The sequence below is a fragment of the Astyanax mexicanus genome, chromosome 8 (assembly GCF_023375975.1).
Source record: "Astyanax mexicanus isolate ESR-SI-001 chromosome 8, AstMex3_surface, whole genome shotgun sequence".
In the NCBI taxonomy this organism is placed as follows: Eukaryota; Metazoa; Chordata; class Actinopteri; order Characiformes; family Acestrorhamphidae; genus Astyanax; species Astyanax mexicanus.
Window position 1 is genome coordinate 57,480,171 of NC_064415.1, and position 27,629 is coordinate 57,507,799.

At 40.4% G+C, this 27,629-nt stretch overlaps 1 protein-coding gene across 3 annotated transcripts in view; it reads left to right on the forward strand.

Moving 5' to 3' along the window:
• The window catches only part of prkag2b (protein kinase, AMP-activated, gamma 2 non-catalytic subunit b), a 44,192-nt gene extending 17,726 nt beyond the window's left edge, over window positions 1-26,466 (forward strand). For 2 of the 3 annotated variants that reach the window (XM_022677779.2, XM_049482026.1), the window contains 13 exons: window positions 14,689-14,954; window positions 16,117-16,168; window positions 16,283-16,389; window positions 17,375-17,456; window positions 17,901-17,959; window positions 18,060-18,105; window positions 19,090-19,144; window positions 19,253-19,379; window positions 19,869-20,034; window positions 21,436-21,473; window positions 22,360-22,506; window positions 22,921-23,014; window positions 23,156-26,466. In XM_022677779.2, the coding sequence (XP_022533500.2) occupies window positions 14,689-14,954; window positions 16,117-16,168; window positions 16,283-16,389; window positions 17,375-17,456; window positions 17,901-17,959; window positions 18,060-18,105; window positions 19,090-19,144; window positions 19,253-19,379; window positions 19,869-20,034; window positions 21,436-21,473; window positions 22,360-22,506; window positions 22,921-23,014; window positions 23,156-23,187 (1,271 nt within the window). In that variant the 3' untranslated portion in view covers window positions 23,188-26,466. Of the gene's footprint in view, window positions 1-9,650; window positions 10,405-14,688; window positions 14,955-16,116; window positions 16,169-16,282; window positions 16,390-17,374; window positions 17,457-17,900; window positions 17,960-18,059; window positions 18,106-19,089; window positions 19,145-19,252; window positions 19,380-19,868; window positions 20,035-21,435; window positions 21,474-22,359; window positions 22,507-22,920; window positions 23,015-23,155 lie in introns of those variants that run through there. The other variant, XM_007229161.4, reaches the window with a different exon arrangement.
• Window positions 26,467-27,629: the final 1,163 nt, after the last annotated feature.

Sequence of the window (27,629 nt, forward strand, 5' to 3'; positions counted from 1 at the left end):
CTGACTTGTTCCTGTGTAATGATACATGGCATGTCAGTATACGACATAAATATAATTCAATACAAATTAAACTGCTTCTTGTGCAGAATTTTGCCTTTGAGCAGACCTGGTCTAATAAAACTGTGGATTTAGGCTCTAACAGCATCGTCTGTCTGTGAGGTCGTCTGCTTATATTGCTTATATTGCTTTTTAAGACAATTTCCTGTCTTATTATTTTGAATTCTTTATTTTAAGAGGCAATCATATCTCAGCATATATACATCATCCAAATTTTGTCTCTTAGAACATTTTTAATACATTTTTATAAACAGTTATATTGTCAATTATTACAAGAAAACAACAAAAAAAGAAGAAGAAAAAAACAAGTCTCTTGATGCTTTAATTTGGATATAACTTAAATGTCTAAAGGAACAGAGCTTCCTCTATGTGTTTTTCTGCTCACTAGGAGGCGCTGTGACTTTAACTATGAAGTCTCACTCAGTGAAGATATTAACCCTTTCAGACCCTGCGTCCATTACAACAGACAGCATGTATTTTCTCTTTTTTTATGTTTTGTTGCACATAATGCTAATTAAAGCCTACTGTCCATCAGAATAGAACATTAATCAACCAATGAAAAATTTACAGTAGCCACAGTAGCTATAATCACCCACTGCATCAGAATCAGCAAAACAGCAACTTAGACGTTTGGGCACTGCAGCAATAGAGCCAATGAGGCAAAGTAAGAGCTCCTTTTTACTCATTTTATATGGTTTAGAAAATGTTTATTATGTTAATGTTACTGTTTATGCATTATAAAATAAAAATGTGAAACACAGTCAAAAAGCAGTTAAATGTTTTAGTTCATTTAATTAAATTTTTGGTAACACTTTACTTGGATGGTCCATTTTATGGCCTTGTTGATGCTCAACTGACATTCAACTAACACTGAATTGAATGTCCATTTAATTAAACTTAACTCTATGTGTTCAAAAGGCCCAGAACTGACTGTAGAGTTTAATAATTTATTAATATATTATTTGTTCTGTTTAATCTGTGGAAACCTAATGCCATTGGCTGAAGCTAGTCACATGTTGTTCTCTGATGTCATTTCCTGTAGGAAACAGTGTAGATTTTGCTGCCTCATGGCCAGCTACCTTAGTTTGCTCTGACTGTTCAACTCTGTTCAGCTGCTGTGCGTTATTGAGAAATTACCACAGCCTGTAACTACGCCTATGTCCTTACCTGCAATAAAACTCTTGATCAAACTCTGGCTTTAGTGGTGTTCTGGCCGACACACCAGACTGAACACGGTGTACCTCGCTACCAGAGCCAACAACAATACATTCACAGTGGTCTCCACTACATTGATGGTCCTTCGAGCCGGATGGCCCTGTGTTTAGTCCAAACATGGATACTGCTCAAGAGTATGATGTGCAGGGCGCCCGTCCTAGGCGCCATATTCACCCCCCTGCACGCTATGAAGATTATGATGTACAGTTTCCTGGTTCCCATCATCAGAGGCAGGGACATGAAGTTGGGTGTACCACTCACCCGGAGGAGGTTAGAAGAATGACTCCCATGACCTCACATCATGGACCCGCACCTCAACTGCACATTCAAGAGGAGGTCTCATTCCATGATGTTGAGCATAGCTCCTCAGCCGGAAAGATGTATCATGATTCAGAGAATCATTTTACTTACCCATCTGATCCAGAGCAATACCATTCCAGCCCTTATGAAAGACCCCCTTTGTCCAGACACTCATCCAGCGATCTCAGAGAAGAATTAGAGGAGATAAGGTATGAGCGTTGTCTTCTTCGAAAGACACAACAGTGTATGTCCTCAGACTTGGCTGAGCTGAGGTCTATTCTAACACAGATGAAGCAATCAGTGAATGCTGCACCTAATGTACAGAGAGACCAAGGTCAAGATACAGCTCAGGCAATGAAAGAGCCCATTCCTGAACAAGACAGTGAGGAGGAGGATTGGCCTGCACCACCCCCCTGGCCAGACTATACTGAAGATGAGCTAACAAGTAATCAACCACTCTTGGCACGCCTTGACACGATGATGAGTGAACTTCAAATTCTCAAGGAGAAGACCCAAGCCACTAGGCAGCCTGAGTCAGCTATAAAGCGACCCACCCTAACATCAAAGCATGATGTGTTACCACTCCGGAAGCACCACGGCATTGCAGCACAATCCACTCCTGCACGGATACCTGACAGGGTCTCAAATCCTTACTCACAGCATTGGGTGCCACCCACCAGGCAGTTCCGGTCTGAACATCCACCAGCTGTCTCACAACCTCTATCAGCTGCTTCACCTTATTCAGCACAGTTCCTCACTAGTAACATTGCGAATGAGACGACTTATAGAGGGCCTCGACCAACCATCCCTAGCTTTGTTCATAGAGACCCAAGCGAGTTCGCTCGTCTAAAAATCGCATTAGAGAACCTTCTACCAGTTGAGGCAACAGAATTATTCAAGTATCAGGTCCTAGTGGATCACTTGAGGTTAGAAGAGGCAAGATTGGTTGCTGATGCCTATCTGCACTCTCCAAGACCCTATTCAGATACATTAGCAGCTTTGAATGACAAGTTTGGCCAGCCACATCAATTAGCCCTGAAGCGAATTGCCACTGTGATGGAGTCTCCAGATGTAAGACGTGGTGACACTGCTGCATTTGAGAGGTTTGCACTTCAGATCCAGTCACTTGTAGGCTTGCTTAGCACCCTTGGCTCTGAGGGACAAGTGGAGTTACGGTGTGGTTCACATGTTGCCCGCCTACTGAGCAAGCTACCACCGGAGCAGAGAGCAGACTTCCGTCGCTACATGTTTCCTCAAGCTGGGACCAGTTACACTCTGAAGGACCTGGCTGACTGGCTAAGGCATGAGGCCTGGTGTCAGGATTTTGATGGTCAACTACCTACGAGGATGGGAAGGGAGAAACTGGGACCCAAGGTCGAGACACGCCCATGGAAGCGATCTGTTGCTGTTTTGCATGGATCCAAGGATGGAACCTCAGTAGAGGAGGTTCAAAGGGCTATCTTAAGAAAGGGCAAGAGCCAACCTTACTGCCCATTCTGTGACAATTCAGAGCACTATCTTAGTCAGTGTACTGCTATCTCCAAGCTCACCACAGAGCAAGTGACAAATTGGATAAAGGCCAACAAGAGATGTTGGCGATGTGCCCGATCCCACCATGCAGCACAGTGTAATCTCAAGAAACCCTGTAGTCTATGCAATAGGAGGCATCTGCAGATTCTACATGAGGTAAATGACCGATACACTGAAGGCTCGGCAAAGTCCACAAATAAAGAGAGATGTGCTGCGAGCCCAGCTACTGAGGTGCTCTACTTAGATAGACCCACTGAAGGACAGCGAGTCTTGTTGAAGGTTGTGCGTGTTCTTCTCCATCATGGTGATAAGATCATTGACACCTTCGCAGTTTTGGATGATGGGTCTGAGAGAACAATGTTATTACCTTCTGCGGCTCAGAAACTAGGTCTAAAAGGCACACCGGAGGAGCTACCTTTACGTACCATCAGACAAGATGTGCAAAATCTCCATGGGTTTTCGGTCTCCTTCTCTGTCTCCTCCCCTGCATCTCCAAAGATCAAACATCCGATTTCCAGAGCTTTCACAGCAACTCGCATTGACCTAGCAGACCACACCTACCCCATGAATCTACTTAAGAGGAAGTATAGCCATTTGGTTGGTCTCCCCATACCTTCTTTCAAGAGGATACATCCCCTTCTGCTCATCGGGAGTGACCACCCCTCCCTTATCACACCCATTGAGCCGGTCCGTTTGGGTCCTCTAGGAGGCCCTGCTGCCATTCGTACTCGCCTGGGATGGACTCTGCAGGGTCCAGCATGGACAGTGAATCAGTCAGCCCGTCCTCAGCAGTGCCTTCTATCATCAGTATCCCCCCAAGTGAGTGAGCTGATGAAACATGTTGAAAGATTATGGCAAGTGGATACTGTCCCTTTCAGAAATGAGAAATTGGTAACTCGCTCGAGACAGGATCAGGAGGCTATTTCTCTGCTTGAGGCCAAGACCACACGTGTGGAAGTGAACGGCATTCTTCGTTATGCCACTCCACTTCTTCGTCGGAAGGATATGCCCCACTTAAAGGCCTCAAAGGAAGCAGTCATGTCCAACTTACGAAGTGTAGAAAGAAGACTCTCCAGGGATCCAGATCAAGCTAAGGCCTATAAAGTCGAGATGGAGAAGTTGATTCAAGCTGGGTCAGTGGTCAAACTAAGTCCTCAGATGCTAGGACGGGAAGAAGAGACCTGGTTTGTTCCTCACCATATGGTGAGCCACAATGGCAAGAACAGGCTGGTGTTCAATTGCTCCTACCAGTACAGAGGACAGAACTTAAATGAGTACCTGCTCCCTGGTCCAACCTTAGGTGCCCCACTGCTAGGAGTCCTCTTGAGGTTCCGTGAACATGCTGTAGCCATTTCAGGTGACATCAAAGGAATGTTTCACCAGGTCCGTCTCCTCCCAGAGGACCGCTCCTTGTTGCGCTTCATATGGAGAGACGTGAGCCGAGAGGAACCAGTAGCAGTTTATGAATGGCAGGTGCTTCCCTTTGGCACAAGCTGTAGCCCATGCTGTGCTACCTTTGCTTTGCAACGCCACATCACAGAGAGCAGCCAGCCAGGAGACGAAGTGAGATTGGCAGTTGAGAAATGTTTTTATGTCGACAACTGTCTTGAGAGCCTACCCACTGTAGCCGAGGCCAGAAATGTGGTTGACAAACTAACATCTCTCTTGAGGTCCGCAGGATTCGAACTGCGCCAGTGGGCCAGCAATGAACCAAGTGTCATCAGCCACTTACCAAAGGAGGCAAGATCGGACAGTGTGGAGCTTTGGCTTGCGCATGAGAAGACGGATGCTCCAGAGTCAACACTGGGACTTAGCTGGCACTTCACAAGCGACACTTTGAGTTACAAGTATCGACCAATAGATTATGATGTTCCAACAATGCGAAATATCTACAGGGTGTTGGCAAGCCAGTATGATCCCTTGGGGTTCATTTCGCCCTTCACCACCAGAGCCAAGGTATTAGTCAGATCACTGTGGGACAAACATAGAGGTTGGGATGACCCATTGCTACCTCCAGACCTCTTGCAGAAGTGGAACGACTGGACGGATGAGCTCCAGATTCTACCCCAGATCAGACTCCCCAGATCGTACTTACCCAAAGAGACAGACATGTCTGAAGTCCGCAGAGAGATGCACATATTCTGCGATGCATCTGAGCAAGCATACGGCTCAGTTGCTTACCTTCGAACCTCAGATGGTCAGAGTCCAGGGACAGTCCAGCTCTCGTTTCTGATGGCTCGTTCCAGGGTTGCTCCTAAACGCCTCCATTCAGTGCCCAGGTTAGAGCTCTGTGCAGCACTTGTTGGTGCTCAACTTTCTCAGCTCCTGCACAATGAGCTTACATTGAGGATAGATAACACAGTCTTGTGGACAGACTCCACAACAGTGTTAACATGGCTGAAGTCGGAATCTTGTCACTTTAAGGTCTTCGTTGGGACCAGGGTGGCAGAAATTCAGGATCTAACTGAGCATCATATCTGGCGGTACGTTGATTCTGCCCGAAACCCAGCCGACGATATCACCCGGGGTAAGACCTTGCAAGCACTCGAGAAACCCAACAGGTGGAGTCAAGGGCCCCCCTTTCTGTTGTTGCCCCCCAACGAATGGCCAGGGAACCCAACCATCAATCCAGTTGATGATTCCTCTGAACTCCGCAAGTCTGTTGTCTGCGGTGTCATTTCTGCTATGACGAATTACCCTGAGATAAATCCAAATGAGTGCAACACCTGGAAGGAGCTCCTCGAAAGCACGGTCCAGAAGCTATCCGTGTCAACAGATGACAAACGCATTCCAACTGCTGAAGACTACTGCAACGCAGAGAAGCTGATCTTCAGAATGGCTCAGTCTGACAGTTTCTCTGAGGATTTACGTCTCCTAAAGGCTGGGAAACCTGTCCTCAAAAGCAGTCGACTTCTAGGTTTGTCTCCAGAGCTTGACCATGCTGGAGAACTAATTCGTGTGGGAGGCAGACTTCGCAGGGCAGGTAACCTCAATCTTTGTACCTTGCACCCTATAGTCTTAGATCCTGCACACCCAGTAACCAGGCTCCTGATCCAAGATTTTGATAGTCGCCTGAAACACCCAGGTCCAGAAAGGGTGTTTGCAGAGATTCGACGCACATATTGGATTTTGAGAGGACGTGAGGCAGTCCGCCGTTTCCAAAGAACTTGCCCTGACTGTCACAGATGGAAAGGAAGACCCACTGTACCAAAGATGGCTGACCTACCGGTAGCCCGCCTTCAACTGTTCAAACCCGCATTTCATTCTACGGGGATGGACTGTTTTGGACCCTTTGGGGTCAAGGTAGGACGCCGAAATGAAAAGAGATGGGGTATAATATTCAAGTGCCTTACCACCCGTGCTGTGCACTTAGATGTTCTTACCTCGATTGATACGGATTCATTCTTGATGGCTCTCCGGAGGTTTATAGCCCGAAGGGGTACACCTGCCGAGCTGTTTTCAGATCAGGGGACAAACTTCAGAGGAGGGGAAAGGGAACTTCAAGAGGCCTTTTCAGCATTGTCCCCACACTTACAACAGCTTCTAGCCAAACAGAAGATCCATTTCTGCTTCAATCCTCCAGCAGCACCTCACTTCGGAGGTGTATGGGAGAGAGAGATCCGTTCGGTGAAGACTGCACTTTACACCACCGTGGGTGCACAACCAGTCACTGAAGAAGTCCTTCGTACTGTGCTCCTTGAGGTTGAGGGAATCCTCAATTCTAAACCCCTGGGCTACGTCTCATCAGATGCCAGTGACCTTGACCCAGTGACACCAAATTACCTGTTGATGGGGCGGCTGGACGGCTCCCTTCCACAGATAGTATATCCAAAGGATGAGCTCCTAAGCCGTCGTCGGTGGCGGCACTCACAGGTACTGGCAGACCACTTTTGGTCCAGCTTTATTCGTCTGTACCTACCAAGCCTGCAGTCCCGCCAAAAGTGGCACTCCGGGTCAGCGAATCTCCCTGGAGGTTCAGTAGTGATGATGGTAGATCCCCAGTTGCCTAGAGCCCTCTGGCCAATTGGACGAGTTGTCAAAGTCCACCCCAGTGCTGATGGTCACATTCGGGTTGCAGATGTACAGGTTAAGGGTAAAACATACACCCGACCTGTTGCCAGACTTGTGTTTCTGCCAGCCCTCCCCTCTTCAGAGGAAGAAAGCCGTCCTGGATCTGCAGTCAATCAGTAATTGATGGAGCCTTTGTTGAGAACAAATGTATTCTATACATTTGGGGGCGGCTGTTCAAAAGGCCCAGAACTGACTGTAGAGTTTAATAATTTATTAATATATTATTTGTTCTGTTTAATCTGTGGAAACCTAATGCCATTGGCTGAAGCTAGTCACATGTTGTTCTCTGATGTCATTTCCTGTAGGAAACAGTGTAGATTTTGCTGCCTCATGGCCAGCTACCTTAGTTTGCTCTGACTGTTCAACTCTGTTCAGCTGCTGTGCGTTATTGAGAAATTACCACAGCCTGTAACTACGCCTATGTCCTTACCTGCAATAAAACTCTTGATCAAACTCTGGCTTTAGTGGTGTTCTGGCCGACACACCAGACTGAACACGGTGTACCTCGCTACCAGAGCCAACAACAATACATTCACAGTGGTCTCCACTACACTATGTTGAATGTAAATGATTAAAAATAGAACCTAACCCTACACCTAACCCTAACCTTAACCCTTAATCAACCATAAAATCAAACCCTAACCCTAACCCTAACCTTAACCTAAACTTAAAATCTAACCCTAAACTCAATCCTAAAATATTAAGATAAGCGTTTGGATTAGAGTTGAATGTAGGGTTATATTCAATAGAGAATCATTTACTTTCACCTTTTAGTTCATTTGCATTTAATAGACATGTAGTTGAGTGTTAGTTGAATGTCAGTTGAGCATCAAAGAGGCCATCAAATGGACCATCCAAGTAAAGTGTTACCAAATTTTTATATTTGATAGTCTTCTTTTGTGTGCAATGCACAAATGCGCAAAAAACAGCATTCTTATATATTTTTCACTGAAATATAATTCAGGTCTGAAAGGGTTAAATATGATGATGCATTAAGTCTCGTTATAAACACAGACATGTCTCCTGCCCCTGTCTTATCAGCTGTAAGGTGATTCTGTGACACATCATCCACAAGTGAGGAACATGACGGCGTGTCTGCGCTCTCTGTTTCCTCCTGACTGAAGTGAGACCGTTATCTAAAGAATTCTCACTCTTATAGACGAGCACGGATATTTAACCTTATCTGAACGTGTCTCGCTGTGCAGCACCACCCGTCCATTTACGGCCAAAAAGCGGAGAGGTGGGGAGTTTCTATTTCAGTTTACAATTAGTATTTATTTATTATATTTACTTTAAGTCCTATTACAGTATAGGGCTGCAGCTAATGGCTACTAATTTAGTAGTTAACTAATATGCCAATTATTTGTTTGATTAGTCGATTAATCGTGATTAATTTTTGTCATGCTCTTCATTTGTACTTCCTACTGGTGAGGACAGCTAAATCGTCCAGTATGCTCAGGGAAAATATTTATAGTTTAAGGAAAAGCAATGATGTTGTTTTTGTTCTTAATGAAGTGCCACAAACATGCTCAAAGTCTCATTATGACCGTATGAGAATGAGATTATAACTCATGTCGGCTGTTATAAATACATATAAATACATTGTGTGAGAAATAAAGCCATTTCTGGATGGGATTCAAATATTTTACACTTCTACACATACTTCTACTGCAGTTGAAAAAAGAGTTTTTAGGTTTTAGTTTTTCTCATTTCGACATCTTGACATCATCTCGTTCAGTAGCTCCTCCATTTCCACTCGCTGTTGTGTTTTTAACGTGGATCTCCGTGGAAACAGAGTGCACCTAAAGTGTCATAGTGTAACTACAGTGCGTGGCAGTGGACAAATAGCTATTTTATTAATATTAACGCGAGGAGACGAAACTCAGGGATGTGCGTCCGGACGGGACTAAAATTACCGGAGGACCACGGAGTTCAGAGAAAAACATTAGATAAATTAGCGTGTAATTTTTTATCTCAGAGGACGTCTGAGAAAAACACGTACATGATTGTTCTGGACAGGAATAAAATCACAGAGGATAAAAACAACCATTGCAACTCTGATAGCGAGCTAATTTTTTTCTAGACACAGCAATGCAATCTTTCCGTCTTCTCTCTTAAATATATCGGAGAAATAAAACTCTACTCAAGCTGCTGCAGGACGAGGTTTGTGGGAACAGCAGGCAGCTTCTTCAGGAAGGCAGAGGGAGGGGACAGAGGGAGGTGGAGGCTGTTAAAGGTCACTCAGCAAGCAGGAGGTGATGAAGTGGTGGCATTGGGGACACTGCAGAAAGAGACACATGTCTTTATATGATTAGATCTATTCGCCTGATGCTTTGTTCACTATTATCCACGTCTGAGGAGCCCGAAGCCGAGGCTGGAGTATTGTGTGATCAGTGGTTGGAGGAACCTTAAAGGATTGGAGGTGTGGCCAGGCAGGGGGCTGGGCTGAATTTAGGGTTGGCTGGGGGCAGACTGTGGGCGTAACTGCAGGCGGTCTACTTTTAAACCATCCTGCCATATGGGCTATTTTAAAAAGGCTCGCAGTCATCAGTTGCACCTGGCAAGTTTCCGCAGGAAGAGCCGAGGATCGCTGACCCACAGCTTTAGCGTTTAGCTGTTGGAAGGAGTGCAGAGGGACAGAATATCAAATCAGAGAAAGGAGAAAGGTCCTTCAGACACGATGCTCGGAATTAACGCCATTAAGTCTTCAGTGGGAAGAAACGTTGAGTGATTGATTGATTGATTGATTGACCACCCCAGAGGAATCGAGGGCTTTTGAGACAACCATGCAGAGGGCAAACCTACAAGATGCAGTAAAAGAGTCGTCCTTCATCGTTCTTCAAAAAACAGGGGGATTGTTATCTGCTACACCTGCGTCTTACTTCAGGTGAACCTCATAACAAGCCTGTGTTGAGCTCCATCACTTGGAATTCTCTTGGAATTGGACATACTTCGGACATCTCTTAGACATCTCTTGTCAGGAGCTGACCTTCCTTGCGTTACCGGTCCACGGTCATCAAATGGCAACTCTGCAGAACCCCACGTCCTTCCTGTCTTCAGTCTGAGGAGTATGGTTTATGATCGGTGCAGATTAAGGCATGTCGTTTCCCTTGAAGAGGTTCGGCAGTTTCCGGAGGAGCAAGAAGCGCAACAAAGAGGAGCAGCTCAGCCGGAGGCGGCAGTCCGAGCCCCCAAGTATCTCTGGTACCGTTCCACCAGGAGTCATCAATGGTGAATATTACTTGTTATATAGTCATATTATATAGGGTCATATATCCCAGTCATGCAGCTTGACATCAGCATCAGCTGCCGGAGTCCTGAGAGAGCACAGTTGGCCTTGCTCTTGCTCTCTCTGGGTGGGTACAGTAGATGGCGCTCTCTCTTTCCCCTCATTACTCCTAGGGTGATGTGGATCAGCACAAGGCTGCGTCTGTGAGCTGATGTATCAGAACCCGGGTCATATTTTTTGGGCCCGATCTAAACTCTAGCGCAGATATTCTCGTAGTTAACGTAAAAGTCAGTGAACGGTGCACATACTGTTCCCAGTGTGTAAACAGCATGGAGCACCAGCAGAGACAGTGTTTGTTCAGATATATCAGATAAAACTGCAAACAGTCCAAATAAACACATGAAGAATATGATGCAAGCTGAAATCAACCACACCAAATGCACCAATGCTTCCTCAGATACTTAACAAGCACCAACACCAAGACTCTTTCCTAGAGTGTAACTCAGACTCGAAACACACACAGCGAGCGCTGGCCTTCGTTCAGAAACCCCGGCGTGAAGACGTCACGGTTAAAGGTGAAGGTTTTTCAGGGCTGCCTTTCCCAGAAAGCAACGTATCATTAAAGTCACTGTGACCTGGAATATCAAGTGATAGTTGAGGCATCATCAATCTTCTAAAGATCATCAGAAGTTGCTGGGGCTTCCTGACGCTTGTGTTGCCAAATTTAAGAGAAACGTTGCCAGGTTGGCTATTTTTACACCATCCGGAGAGAGTTCACACCGCAGCAGAGCTTCAGAGAAAAGCAGAGATGGGGTTTCAGCAGTGGTTCCTGACCCCCGGGGAAATACCAAAACAGACCTGCTGCTCTTAGAATCCCTCCTACAGGCTCTGGAGTTACTTAAATAGATCTTATTAACTTTATTAATGAGATAAAATGATCCAAACTTTGGTATTTGTTAAGTAAATCATCCCGAAGCCCAGTGTTGGACTACACATCATTTACACAGGTATTATTAGGCCGTAACAGTCACTTTTCTTCTACGAAAGCTCTCTACTAGATACTTGACTATTTCTGTTAGAGTTTGATTGCATTTAGTCCAGAGGAGATCATCATTATTTCCCCTAGAAATTACAAAAAAAAAAAAAAAAAACTTGGGAGGAGTGGTTTGTAGTTTGGGAGGGGCGCTGGGTGATGTATGGGTTTAGAGGTGGGGCAGAAGGGAGAGCTGATTGGGGCTGAGCAGTGTGTGTCTCTGATAGTAGTGAGATGCAGATGGTTGAATGTTGAAATATGTTTAAAAGAACATATTTCAGCTATTAATAAAAAAATAGGGGGTAAAAGAATATGGTTTAGTGGCTCTTTAAAAGAACTGGTTGCTATGGTAAAGTAGGATAGTCAGAATAGACTATAAAATTTAAACCATTTTTTTAAAGTTTAGTAGAAACTATTTCTTTTTTAAATGGAAAAGTCAATCAAAGAGTTTCAAAGAGAAACTTTCATTATGCTCACGATGTCCATACATCTCAAACAATTGTTTCAGTAATGTTGTACAGAATAAAATACAACAATGGTGGTACAAACAGCCTAATTTCTGACCTCCCCAGGATGTAAATCACCATTTTTATTATCTATTTACTTATTTATGTCAAGGTGAATAACTATTTACAATAAAAGCAGGGAAATTTTCAATACAAAACGGAAAAAATGAAAGATCTAAGTCAGAGGTTATAGGGTCTACAAGAAATCAGGTCATTGGGGTCTTATATAAACTAGCCATTTAGATCAGATCTGATTAAATTGATCAATTTGGGTTAGTAGAAACTATTTGAAAAAGAGGAATTGTATTGGCCTGCAGTCATAATTAGTATTCTGAAATAGAATATTTTAAATAAAGGAGCATAAAAAATAATTGAGACATAAATATTGCATAATTCTGTTTATTACAGTTTTATTGCAACTCCTACAACTATTTTAAAAAGAGGACTTTTATACATAAAATAAAATTTCAGTTGTTTAAAACAGAAAAATAGTTAAATCTGATAAAATTCTGATAAAACTCCAGTGAAATTTTAGAAAATAAAAAGAATCAGTACTGCAGTAGATTAGATCAGCGCCGCTCTGTGCAGGTCTGGCCCTGAGCTGATTGGTCAGCTTATCAGCTCCTGTGGAATGTGTAGCAGCGGCGAGGCTAAAATAAGAAGTTAACACAGTGACACACCGAGCGAGCGAGCGGCCGAGCCCCGGCCAGCTGGCAGAATGCGGCTAAATGTCAGGAGATAACAGGAATACCAGAAACGCACAGCTCTCAGAGTCTGAATAGTTTTCTTAGCTGCTGTGATTTTAGTTTAACAGGTGGAGAATTGTGTCAGCTGTCTTCTGCTTCTGCTTCTTTCACACCCTTTAGCGCTTTATATTGACGAGGGCTGCAACGATTAGTCGATATAATCGACAATTAGTGCTGGACGATATGGCCAAAATTTATATCACGATATATTCCTTAAATTTCGGTCGATACGATATAATTTCGATATCGATATAAATACTTTGAAGGCCTCAGAAAACTGCTAAGAAGCCCTGCAATCCCTGCAGCACTGCGAATTTAAATTATTATATAACTGTGTATTTGCACTTTTTGTATGGTTGGCATCAGATACCCTCATTATATGCACATCTATCTATCTATCTATCTACCTATCTATCTATCTATCTATCTATCTATCTATCTATCTATCTATCTATCTATCTATCTATCTATCTATCTATCTATCTACCTATCTATCTGTCTATCTAATGGAAATCTGTACCTACTACTGTCTGAAAATTTAATTTAAGCCTTTGAAACCTCCTTTCACAAAAACTTTAATAATTTAGAAATAAAACTAGTCAAAATAAATCAATGCTCAATATTATTTGCATATAGCAAAATAATAACATCACATCCCTGTCAAACATAAGCCTATATAACTATTACCTATAAAAATAACTTTAAATTACAACAGAGGCAGAGCTTCTTATTCTTTGTGAACAAATTTAACAGATTAAAACAAAAGTGTTTCAACTAGGATATAGAATACAATAAGCCTTTATATACGTAAAAGCAACAAGATTTTCCCGTCAAATAAACAAACCTACAGGCTTTATCAACTATGAATAACTTAGTTACAACATAAGCTATAAAAGTGTTTCAGTCAGTATAAGAAAAATATTGTATGTAGTGGAGTTGCTTGAAGTGGTGGAACAGTTTAGATGTATTAACATTACCGCTGCTGGTCGGCTGCACTCTCCGGCACAATTTGCAGCAAAGCGGCAAGGGAGCGGACCCGCGGCCGGCCTCGAGGATCCGGGGCCGACCGAACCGAGTCTACCTTAGCCTTGGATCCGCTCGTCCCGGCTCCGTTTGTCTCCAGCGCGAGACATTTTTGCTGCGTAGCGAAGCTGACCCGAGCCTAGCCATTTTAACCTAGCCTTGCCTAGCCTAGCCTATTTGGCTACGTGCCTGTGTGGTTACGTCATCACGCACTGACGTAGCCCAGCTACGGAGGCTGAATGTGTTGAGCTCTGCGGCGAGCTGACGCCAGTAAAAAACGCCTGTCCGTGATTCTGTAAATAATACATATCGATATACCACAAAACTGATATCACCGTTATTGAAACATTTCTTATCGCGATAAATACCGATATCGAATTATTGTCCAGGCCTATCGACAATGTAGATTATTTAAATTTATCGACTACGAATTTTATTGTTGACTAATTGTTAATTCGTAAAAGTACCACATTACACAAAGTGCTGGAGACAGAAGTGCAATGGGAGATAAATGAGGTTACTCAAAATGTTTAAATTTAACTCAGTGTGTGTTTCCAAAAGTGCCCAAACACAACAGATTTACTACTAAATACATATTTACTTACTAAATTAGTACTTCCCACGTTTAAACAAAATCTAGGCATTTAAATGCCTTTTAAATCTCATGTTCAGCTGTTTTTCTGTTGTATTTATTGATGGAGGACATGGCAGAAATAATCGTTGACTAATCGACTAATCGAATAAATAATCATCAGATTATTTATAAATAAAGACTACCAAAATAATCATTAGTTGCAGCTCTAATATTGACTTTTCAGATTGATATACTGTATTTTTAATTCTGATATAATAATATAATTTATAGTGTCTTTAATATATTTTAATGTCCACTCTGACTGGCCTCCCTGATCATTCAGCTCTATAACACGTTTCTGTGCTTTTATATTGTTTTATAAAGCTGTTGTTTGTGTTTTGCAGCCTCCGGCGGGGTCTCGTCTCCCCCCGGCACCCCGACGCAGAGCTCCAGCCCCCTGATGTTCTCTCTGGAAGCCCCCAGCAGCAGCAGCAGCAGTGCTGCAGAGCGTCTGGAGGAACGGCGCTCTCGCTCGCTCTCCTCTCCTCCAGAGACCGGCCAGCACTTCAGCTTATCCTCCAGCTCCAGCAAACCCCCGCTCTCCACATCCACCCCCACCTACTCACCCCTCAGCCCCGCCCCCTACATGTACAGCTCCGCCTCTCACCTGGTGAGCTTTCTTTCTCTACATTTATTAAAGTTATCATAGATTTAATGTTTGAACAAGCAGTACAGCTGAAGTGCAGCCAAGTGAATAGGACTTTCTGTATTCTATGAACATTTACGTTTACATTTATAAGTTAGGAGTCTAGCCCAGGGTCTCTTATTGGTGTAGCACAGCATTCAGTCACCCAGACCTGGAACTGAACCCCAGTCTCCCACATATTACCTCACTGTCAGGGGTGGTGTTATCCACTGCACCACCACACCAACCATTTAGAATATTACTGTTTACATGAAGAATCAACCCTACACTGTTCATTTTTTGGGTAAACACTTTTCACAAAATCTTTTTTATGAGTCCATAGCATAAGTGTCCATGCAGTTTTTTTTAAATGTTAGGAATGTTAGGAGGGAAGGCTGCCACTATGATCGGGATAATGCTGGGGAATCCCGGTCATGCAGCTTGCCATCAGCTGCCGGAGCCCTGAAAGAGCACAGTTGGCCCTGCTTGCTCTCTCTGGGTGGGTACAGTACAGTAGATGATGCTCTTCTCTTTCCTCTCATCACTCCTAGGGTGATGTGGATCAGCACAAGGCTGCATCTGTGAGCTGATATATCAGAACCCGCAGAGTCGCTGCGCTTTCCTCCGAATTTTAGCACTGTGATGCTACTCGGCTGAATTGGTGGAACAGTTGGCCAGATAAATGGAAGAGAAAATGGGAGAAAATTAAAATTAAAATTATAAAAAAAAATCGTTCTTTTCTTTTCTTACTGTTTTTTGGAATGAATGCACCTTTTAGAGTTGATCTGGTACTCTATAACTGTATATATATATATCTTTTGTACAAGCAAAAATGAGACTCAGTCCACCTATTTATCTACATCTTCACTATTTAAACAGTACGACTAGTGGTTTGAGATCAAAGGCACCAGGCGAATGAGCACAGACTGAAAGAGTGTGTGTGTGTATGTGTGTGTGTGTGTGTGTGTGAGCTCTGTGAATGTTTTACCTGCTGTGTGTGTGTGTGTGGTGTGTGCCACATGTGGATCTGCAAGGTTAAACTCAGGACTGAGGGGATTTCAGTAGGTGTTTTACTGGAGAAGTTCTGAATGTTCAGATGATCCGTTCTGATTGGTCCTCTAATAATCTTACGCTATCTTGTCCTCAGGTTTACGGTGTGGCTGCAGGCATGCTGGAGAAACTTGAACTCAGTGATGAAGGTAATTTTGTGACCTTCACCTTTTTTTACCTTTAAATTCTGATTCTTTGATCTGTTGATCAAAAAAAGGAAATTGAAAATATATATTTTTTAGTGATTTCTGTTGTTTTTCCAGCTTCAGAGCCAGACTGTGATATTTACACGCGCTTTATGAAGTCCCACCAGTGCTATGATCTCATTCCCACCAGTTCAAAGCTAGTGGTCTTTGATACCACGCTTCAGGTAGGAATTCATTCATTCATTCACTCACAACAGTGTGCAGTTATAGTAGAGTAGAAAACGGAAAAGCAAAGTTTAATAATAGAATATTAATAGTTTTGTTGCTGCTGTTATAATTATTAAAGGCCATTTCACTGAATTGGTGCCATTTCTGTCTCCAGGAAATTACATGTATAAATGTGCACACAAAATAACTTTAAAATATATTTATATTTATATATTATTTAAGTCTTGTACATTGCCTCAATTGCAAAAGTAAGATAAATAATTAAAAACATGAATAAAAACTACTTAAAACACTGAAAAAATTACAGTATAAACTATACCATGAAATATATAATTATTAAAAGCCTTTAGATAATTGTATTTTTTGTTGCATTGTTGTGTGACTCCAATATATAGGGAATCTTTTAGAGAAAATTAAAGGAATTAGTGGACTTGCTTTTAAACATGCTTTTTAAACGTCACATGAGTTTTGAAACCATATTTGGCTTAGAAACTATAAAACTGTAAAATATGAACCAAACTGAGTTTAACCAGTACATGTTTTAAATGGTTAAATATATGTGTTAATATATTCAGAGTTACAACAAGCAAACAGAACCCATTCTGTGGTGGAATGGTCCTCAAAATTAGCCATAATATCAGAATAGCACATAGTAAACCTAGTATTCTCGAGGATTTTTAAGCGTAGTGTGGGATTGTATATCAGATCACGCTATTATAAAGAATGTAAGAACAGGTTTAAGCTTATTTTAACACTTTATTACTCACCACTCGTCACTTGCCGTGTTTGTATTAGTTTATTCAGTTTACTACATATATACAAACTATAGATACGAGCTGTACAGGACTAGAATAATAATTAATTACTTTCTCAGGTGACTTGTTCCTCTATAGCTGTGCGTGGTGAAGGTAAACGTATGATGTTAGCACGCTCAGAGGAAGCACTGTTAGATATAATGTGGATCTTTTTCTCTGTTCTCAGGTAAAAAAGGCCTTCTTTGCTTTGGTTGCCAACGGAGTCCGAGCTGCTCCACTGTGGGAGACCAAAAAGCAGAGCTTTGTGGGTAAGAACTTTTATTATACCATGATCTCCAGCTAATGTAATGTGTTTATACTGCTTCCAACACTCCTGATCAAGATGCGTATTGCATTAATAATACTTCCTGAACTGATGTTGGTGTGTTGGAGCAAGAAACCACTAAAATTGGAAGACTGGAAGGTTCTTCAGGTCTGGGGTTCGGATTTCATTGAAGAGGGTAAATTGCCAATAATTCACTGATGGGCGTGGAGGTCTGGAAGTGTTCTGGCTTGTTTCTAATTCAGGAGCTCCACTGACTGATTAAAACCCTGACAACAGTCAACGGTCAGACGTCCATGCAGGAGCACAGAGCGCAGTGTGCACCCTCAGCTTGTATACATAAACAAATAAACGCATTGCAGAGCACAAACCCGACTCTTACATCATATGATTATTTGTGTAATTAATGTTTTCTGTTGTTTTGTTTCAGGAATGCTGACCATCACAGACTTCATCATTATACTACACAGATACTACAAGTCACCTTTAGTAGGTGTTTAAAATATTGTCATATTTTTTCTCTTGAAACACAAAATTAATACGGAATATAAAGCAATTTTGAATGTTCTTTTTTCTCTCGTCTCTGCAGGTGCAGATATACGAACTAGAGGAGCACAAGATTGAGACATGGAGAGGTAAGAGTTACTATTCTATTTCCAAATTTTATAAAACACTTTATTACATATTGGTTTTAATTTAATGACACATAAAATAAAAAAGTACAGACTGAAGTTGATGATATGGTAAATATATGCCCACACAACTTCGGTAATAAAATATCCATCAGCCCTAGCTCCTTCACATTATGAATTATTTATGCAAATGCACTACTTAGCAACCTCCTACAACACCATAACAACCACCACAGATACCAAAGCAACCTAGTATCTATGGCTGCGTGATATATTTGCCCAGCAATGTGCAAACACATTATAATCTGATTTATGTCAATGCGTTACTTAGCAACTTCATAGCAAACACCAATCAGCCACTTAGTAACATCATAGCAACACCACAGACACCATGGCAACATCTTAACAACCACCAAGCAACCTCTTTGAAAAAAAAATAGCAATCAACACGGATACTATAGCAACACCTTAGCAACCACCACAGATACCAAAGCATCCTAGCGTCTGTGGCTGCGTGATATATGTGTATATATTTGCACGCAGCACCGTGCAAACACATTGTAATCTGATTTATGTGAATACATTACTTAGCAACACCATAGCAACCACCAGGGCCACCATATCAACACCTTAGCAACACCTAACAACCACTTCGAAACAAAATAGCAATCAACTCAGATACCATAGCAACACCTTAGCAACCACCAGGGACACAATATCAACACCTTAGCAACCACCTAACAACCACTTAGAAACAAACTAGCAATCAACACGGATACCATAGCAACACCTTAGCAACCACGTAGGAATCAGATGTCTCAGTTTAATTCTGCTCCAGTCCGCAGCATCAGCTGGTACAGGAGCTGTGAGGCAGCTTGTGATTGGATGTTGTAGAGGTTGATTCTCTGTAGTAGTGATGTTGAGTGAAAATGCTGGTGATGTTTGTTGGTGAAACAGTGTTTTGTTTTTTTTTGCTCTGTTCCTCAGAACTCTACCTGCAGGAAACCTTCAAGCCCCTCGTGAACATTTCTCCAGACGCAAGGTTCACACTTCCTCTGCTCACAGTGAAATCAGCCCAGCAGCTCTCTGTACCCAGCTGATGATCATCCTGGTGTGTGTGTGTGTGTGTGTGTGTGTGTGTGTTTTACAGCATATACGATGCTGTTTATTCGCTCATCAAAAATAAAATACACCGGTTGCCAGTTATTGATCCAGTGACGGGGAACGCACTCTACATCCTCACACACAAGCGCATCCTCAAGTTCCTGCAGCTTTTTGTAAGTAAAGGCAACAATTTCTGACCAATCAGCTTCCTCCGGTGCTTAGTGTGTAACAGCTTCCATACAGTTTACATAATATATCCTTTTCTAATAGACTTTTAGTTTAAAATGCACAAATGCACTTTATAACAACTACAGAGTTTATACGGTCATGAAAAACCTGGAAAAGTAATGTAATTTGAAAATAACTAAGCAATATTATAGCTAAGTGCTACTATGATCATTTGAATCCCAGTCATGCAGCTTGCCATCAGCTGCCAGAGCCCCGAGAGAGCACACAGTTGTTCTTGCTCTCTCTGGGTGGGTACAGTTCAGTAGATGCTGCTCTCTCTTTCCCCTCATCACTCCTAGTAGGGTGATGTGGATCAGCACAAGGCTGCGTCTGTGAGCTGATGTATCAGAACCGCAATTTTTAGAGATGATGTGAATCAGCTTATTCTAAAAAGTTGTTGTTGAACACACACTCTCTCTCCGTCTCACTCTCAGGTGTGTGAGATGCCCAAACCGGCCTTCATGAAGCTCACACTGGGAGAACTGGGGATCGGAACCTATTCCAACATCGCCTTCATCCACCCGGACACGCCCATCATCAAAGCCCTCAGCATCTTTGTGGAGAAGAGGGTGTCTGCACTTCCTGTGGTCGACGTCAACGGTAATCCTGAACCAGTGCAGTGTTCAATACTGCATGAATTTAACCTAAAACATCAGATTGTAAATGTAAAAGTGTAAAAATAATTATATTTTCTTGTATAAAGGAACAAATAGAAGAAAATAAATGAATAAAAAATAAATAAAGAAGAATAAACGTCATACTTTATCACTTAATGTTAGTAAAAAACAGGTTAGTATGTTAATATTATGTGTAGGGCTGCAACAATTAATCATTGCATCGTCGATTAATCATTAATTTGTACTGCATTAAGCAAAGTGCAATAAGAGATAAGTGCAGAATCACAACAGATTACATACATATTTACTCACTGAATATCAGAACTTTCCATGTTTTAAGCTAAATCTAGACATTTAAATAGTTTTTAAATCTCATATCCAGCTGTTTCTATTGTTTTTATAGATGGAAGACATGGCAGAAATAATAGTTGACTAATCGATTAACCCAAAAAATTATAATCAGATTAGTTGACTCCCAAAAAATGATCATTGTGTGTACTAACCTTGCAAACATGCACTATTAACATTAGTATTATATACAGCTCTGTAAAAAAAAAAAGAAAACACTTAAAAATTATGAGTTTCTTTTTGATTTTACCAAATTAAAAACCTCTGGAATATAATCAAGAGGAAGATGGATGATCACAAACCATCAAACCACCAAACTGAACTGCTTGAATTTTTACACCAGGAGTAAAGCAGCATAAAGTTATCCAAAAGCAGTGTGTAAGACTGGTGGAGGAGGAGAACATGATGCCAAGATGCATGAAAAAAAAACTGTGATTAAAAACCAACCAGGGTTATTCCACCAAATATTGATTTCTAAACTCTTACATACTCTTTATGAATATGATCTTGTTTTCTTTGCATTATTTTCTCATTTTCTGTAAATAAATGCTCTAAATGAGAATATTTTTATTTGTAATTTGGGAGAAATGTTGTCTGTAGTTTATAGAATAAAACAACAATGTTAATTGTACTCAAACATAAACCTATAAATAGCAAAATCAGAGAAACTGATTCAGAAACTGAAGTCACACAGACAGTAAACGGGGCTGTACTGCAGGTCTGGGAGCAGGTCGGCGCTGCAGCAGGATGAAACTGAGCTCTGTAATGTATCTGCAGATGTGTGGAAAGCTTCAGGACGGGATTTCCTCAGAATAAAACCTGATCCCAGTGTAAACATCTCCGCTAATGTTCTCATACTTTATATATTTATACAGAAGAATAAAAACGAGGGATGAGGATTTCTAGAAAGCACATTATTATTTTATATGTATTATCTGTAATAATAATACTGTCATGTGCCGTCCAATCAGAGACTGGTATGTTTCAGAGGGATGTGTCATGTGATATTGGTGTGTGTTGTGTTTCTGTTTTGCAGGAAGGGTTGTAGATATCTACTCCAAATTTGACGTCATAGTAAGTTCTTATAATGTTTTTTAAAATTTACGCAAATCTGCCTTTGTGAATTCAGTGGTAAAAAATACTATATAAATAAGTTTATTATTATTTTTTTTATATAAATCTATATAAAGACTTTCTTATAATTAAGGTCACTTCACAAATAAGTATTTAAAAAAAAAAAAAAATCCTGTTTAATTTAATACAGCAGTAAATTCAGCTGATAAAATACATAAAATATATATATATATATATATATTACTGGTGTCTGTTTACTAGTGTAGAATATCTGTGTTTAAAAAAAGGATATAAACAGAATTATCTGGGTAAAATTAGGGTTACTGCAGGTTAGGGTTAATATAATGGCATTAATTCTACAGTAATTATTTGTATGACACAGTTGAATTGAATAGTATCAACTTGCAAAAAAAATGAATATATAAATAAAATAAATAAATAAATAATAAAATGTAAATATTTAATAACAGTACCATATATTTAAATAAAAAAATAACATTTAGTAAACAATATATAGTAAATTTAATGGAAGAAATAACACAATTAAAATGATATAGAAAAAACTAAAAATAAAAAGATAAAAAATATAGGAAATCCAAACAAATTAAACACTACATTAATGATATGAAATAAAAAGTAAAGAAAAGTTTACATTTTTAAAAGAAATTTTTAATTATCTAATGTATATATAGCAAAATTATATAGTGTATAATACAGTATTTTATCATTTTTTTCTGAGAATATCACAGGGCTGTGTGTGTTATAAGTGTGTGTGCGTGTGGAGAGTGTGTGTGAGACAGAGGTTATAGTATTGCTCTGTGTTGATTAGTGTTCATTAGTGTGTGTGTGTGTGTGTGTGTGTGTGTGTGTGTGTGTGTGTGTGTAGAACTTGGCGGCGGAGAAAACCTACAATAACCTGGACGTCAGCGTGACCCAGGCGCTGCAGCACCGCTCGCAGTACTTCGAGGGGGTGATGAAGTGCAACCGACACGAAACACTGGAGACCATCGTGACCCGAATCGTGAAGGCAGAGGTGAGGACCTTTAATTCAACCTTTAATATAACTTTAATTTTATGTTTATGTGTATATTTCAAAAATAAAAGTTTTTTTTTGTGCAATGTGTTTTAATTTTATAATCCTGACAGTAGGGGGTGCTACTGTACCCTTTCAATGATCTATTCTCGTAAACTGTAAACTGACATACAGACATATAGACAGATATACATACAGACATATAGACAGATATACAGACGTTTGACATACATACAGACATATAGACGTACATACAGACTTATAGACATATCAGCAAACATACAGACATATAGACAGACAGATATACAGACAGACATAGAAACATACAGACTAATAGACAGACACCCATACAGACATACTATTAATTATTATAATTCTGAATTAATTTCTGACTGGAGGCTGTTTGTTGTTCAGGTTCACAGGCTGGTGGTGGTGGACAGTAACTCCAGTATTGAAGGAATTGTCTCGCTGTCGGACATCCTGCAGGCCCTGGTCCTCACTCCTGCAGGTAACAGGAGTTATTTACTTAACTTACCTTTAATATTACTTATTAACCACTGTAATAAACACTCATTTAATTGGATTTTAATACTGTTTATTCACTAAAAAAAAATCATCTTTGTTCTGCTTTATGTCATTCACTTCACAGGAGGAAGCAATAAAGAGGTTTCTGCAGATTGACGAGTGACAGGAAGTCTGTATTTCGGGATGGAAGTGAGGAGGAAACGGTTCAGCTGGACGTTTTTGACCCAGGGATTGTTTTTTTAGGACTATCTGAGAAATCGACTGGAAGATCTCTGATGCGTTTGGACCTGTTTTTGTTTGTTTTAGGTGCCTTTTGGGACGTTTCTGCTTTATTACGCACATTTATATTTTAATTGACTTATCAGATTTTTTTTTCTGGTGGTCCAGTCCTGAGTGTCTGCTGCTGTACTGGTGAACACTGGTCTGTTCTATATGGGATAAATGGGAGAACTGGTTCACCGTTAAAGGAGGAGGGAGGAGGGAGGACAGCACATGTGATAGAATCACAGTTACGCTCTGTGGGAGATCTTTTCTTCAGGTAATGGTTTAAAGAAGTGCTCTGATGTTCTTCAGTCTGATGTCTGTCTGCTGCATGTGATCAGATCCTTTTAAAAGAAGTGGAAAAAACATGTTAACGTGAACAAATGTGTACTCTAGAGGTTAATGGGCTGTTGCTGTTTTCCTTTAGATCAAGTTTAACACATTTATATGGAAGTATTTGATGAATATTGTTTTCAAAATGAAGCAGAAAGTCAATATAATTAATGCATTTATTGCAGCGCCTTTAAAGCATATGGCTCAAAGCTTTAGGTCTCTGAGGTTTTGTATTTTAGGGCTCTAGAATGAAGCTAATAGCCAGTGTGCTGGATGACACATGTAGCCAGGGGCTAACACTGTAGTAGTGATGTTGAACCAAACATGTAGTGACGTGAGACGAAGCTTTTAGCTGTCATGAAAGCTCACGTTTGTCCATTTCACATTTAGCTACTATTATCTGTTCTGTAAATTAGTGTATTCATTTGATAACTCAGTCAAATCAGTGCAAAAATGTGAAACAGAACATATAAGATCTGAACACAGTAACTGTCTCATGATTTAGCAACACAGCAAATGGAAAAAGAAAATGCAACAGATTTAAGACAGACATACATATCTTCCTGAGACCCTGCGTCCTCATATGGGGACATTACATTTTTGCTTGATGTCATATGTCATATGATACTTTTATATGTTTTGTAAGTATTGACCCTTTGGCCTCATATGGAGACACTATCTGTACCATCTAGTGGTCACATGACATTACACTCAATTGATTAAAAAAACAAGATGATGGGAATCCCAGTCAAAAGTTTCTACAGCCAGTCCAGACAGAAACATAGGCTTGGTGAAAATTTGCTTTAAATTATAAGTTTTAAACTAGTTTATTTACTTAGTGTAGAAAGCTAAAATGTAGTTTTTGGACAAATTGGGTCCTACTGATCACAAGAAGATCAATTTAAATGTTAAAATAAACTGCTGTCCCTATATTAGGACAATGTTTTCATACAAGAAGTTGTTTTTTTTTGCAAAAACACAGTTTAGTTTTTATACTAGTTTTACGTCCCACTAATCTCAAATAGCTAGGAGAAATAAAAAATGCATGCAAAGCAAAAGTCCGGGTCTCAGGAGGATATAATAAAAAAACAGAGTATTGCTTTAATAAATAACACACAGCTACTTGTCGTGGCTTATATACTATATACACGTCCAATGAATGTGCTTCTGAGAATGTAAACCCTTGCTAAACACTGTTAATCCCGTTTTGTTTTATTCGTGCCTTGTAAACCCCGCCCTGTTTTATGTAAATGTGAACTGAATGTACCAAATCAAAGGGGAGAACTGGCTGTCGCTGGGATTTACATACAAACTGCAAGCAAGACAGTCTGAATGGATGGAAAGCCATCAGTATTGTGTTGTGACTCTATATACACGTATATAAGAGAAAAAATAGCTTTATTTTTATAGTTTTGCAGATCGTTGTGTTTGTTATTTCTGATGGCGTGTGCTGGTGTAGACTGTTAAATGGGACGCGCCAGTATTGTTCTGTTCTTTTCAACCTGATCTCTATCTGTTGCATTTAGCCTGGATATTTCAACACTTCTATCTAGTCTTGGTTCTGATACATCAGCTCACAGATGCAGCCTTGTGCTGATCCACATCACCCTAGGAGTGATGAGGGAAAAGAGAGAGCGCCATCTACTGTACTGTACCCACCCAGAGAGAGCAAGCTAGGCCAATTGTGCTCTCTCAGGGCTCTGGCAGCTGATGGCAATTAGATTATCATTGAAAAGTTGTTTTATTTCATTTGTTTAGATCTATTTTAAGCGTTTATTTCTTTTATTGTCGATGATTATGGCTTACAGCCAATGAAAACCACACAAATATTGGTGTTTTATGCAGTGTGTGGGCAGTGTGCCAAGTCCCGCTGGAAAATTAAATTCGCATCTCTATAAAAGTTGTTATCAGCAGAGGAAAGCATGAAGTGCTGTAAGATTTTCCAAGAAAAAACCACTGCACTGACTTTGGCTTTGATTTAACACAGTGGATCAACACCAGCAGATGATGGATGGAGATGCAGATTTCATTTTCCAGCAGGATTGGCACACTGCCAACCATGCCAAAAGTACCAATTGGTCTCAAATTTTCTGAGACACTGATTATTGGGTTTTCATTGGCTGGACACTTCATAATCATTAACAATAAAATAAAGAAACACTTAAAATAGATCTATATAATTTATGAGTTTCACATTTTGAACTGAATTACTAAAATAAAGTAACTTTTTAATGATATACTTTTTTGAGAGTATGATAGTATCATAGCATAGATGTCCAAAATGTATGTGCGCTAATTAAAAAAAAACTTTTCTAAAATTTCCATTTCACAGCAATTCCAAAAGTATAATATATTATTCACCTGCTTCTCAACGTCTATTATAATGATTTACATGATCATGTTTTGTTATTTTCTGAGTTCAGGAAGACAGAATATGGAAATGATTTTCTGTGGTTACAGATCAAACAGATCAGATGCAGCAGATGGAGATCAGGTTGTTCGACTCCAGACAGACAGCTTTAAAAATGTGGGAGTGTGTGGTGAAACGGGTTCGAGGTCAGAAAGCTTTATACCTGATCTGCTGTAAATACAGACGCCGCATGGCCTCACTGCAGAGCTTGATTTACATATGCAAATGTGCCGAATCATGTTTATATTATACTGCAGATTTAAATAGATTTTTTATGATGATTATTTCACTGTGTTTTTTGTTTAAGAGAAAGTTGGGAATGTTTTATTCAGAAGAGAAGTGCATCTTTACCAGCAAGAGCAACGACACTAATGTATAAATTTGTTATTTTTTTAATGTGTCTTTTGTCAAATACACGCAAAATACACTCATACTGGTGGTGATTAATTACTGAGTGTTTTGTAGTATCAGAATACAGACATTAACAGACCTTTAATTACATTAAAATACAATTACTACTACTAATAATAATAATAATTATAATATTCAATAATAATAATAAGGTATTTTCCAAAAATATAAAAACGTTTATTATTCATTATTATGTATTTTTAAAAGATTTTAAATATTTTATTTATATTTTAAACATATATAAAGCTGTTGAAGCTAAAGCCATTCCAAAACTGTCCACTGGGTGACAGCATTGCATTGGTTGCAAACACAGAACGAAGAGAAAAAGTGGGGGAAAGAGAGATGCAGGAGAGAGGGATGCCGTAGAGAGAGAAAGAGAGAGATGAAGTGGAGAGAGAAAGTGATGAAGTATAGAGAAAGAAGGAGAGAGATGCAGAAAAAAGAGATAAAGAAAAAGAAGGATGCAAGAAAAAGACATGCAGGAGAGAGGGAGAAGTACAGAAAGAGAGAGATGTATGCATGAGAGAAAGAAAGAAGGATGCCATAGGGAGAAAGAGAGGGAGAAATATGCAGTAGAAAGGAAGAGGGAGCGAGAGATTCAGTAAAACGAGAGATAAAGAGAGAGGGATAGATGCAGTAGAAAGAGTGAGAAGAAGGGAAGAGAGAAAGAGAGAGAGAAATTGTGCAGAGGGAAAGAGAAGTAGGAAGTAGAGAGAGAGAAAGGAAGACAGATGCAGTAGAGAGAGAAATAGAGAGAAAGAAGGAGAGAGATGCAGAAAAGAGCTAAAGAAAAAGAGAGATGCAGGAGAAAGTGATGAAGTAGAGAGAAAGACAGTAGAGAGAGAAGTGGAGAGAAACAGTAGATAAATAGAGAGAGAGACAGTAGAGAGAGAGATGCAGTAGATATATATGAAAGAGAGCGAGATGCAATAGATGGAGTGATGAAGATAGAGAGAGAGAATGAGAGAGGGAGAGGAGCTCCTGAAGGAAGCTGGTCTCTGTTTTTACAACATCAGGCTTTTCTCACATTCTGAGGAACAGCAGCACGAGCAGAATACTGAGATGGGGGGATGGCAGAGAGAGAGAGAGAGAGAGGGATACAGAGAAAAAGAAAGAGAGAGAGAGAGAGAGAGAGAGAGAGGGAGGATGTGAAGTGAGACTCTGCCCTGAGGAATTAGTTTTA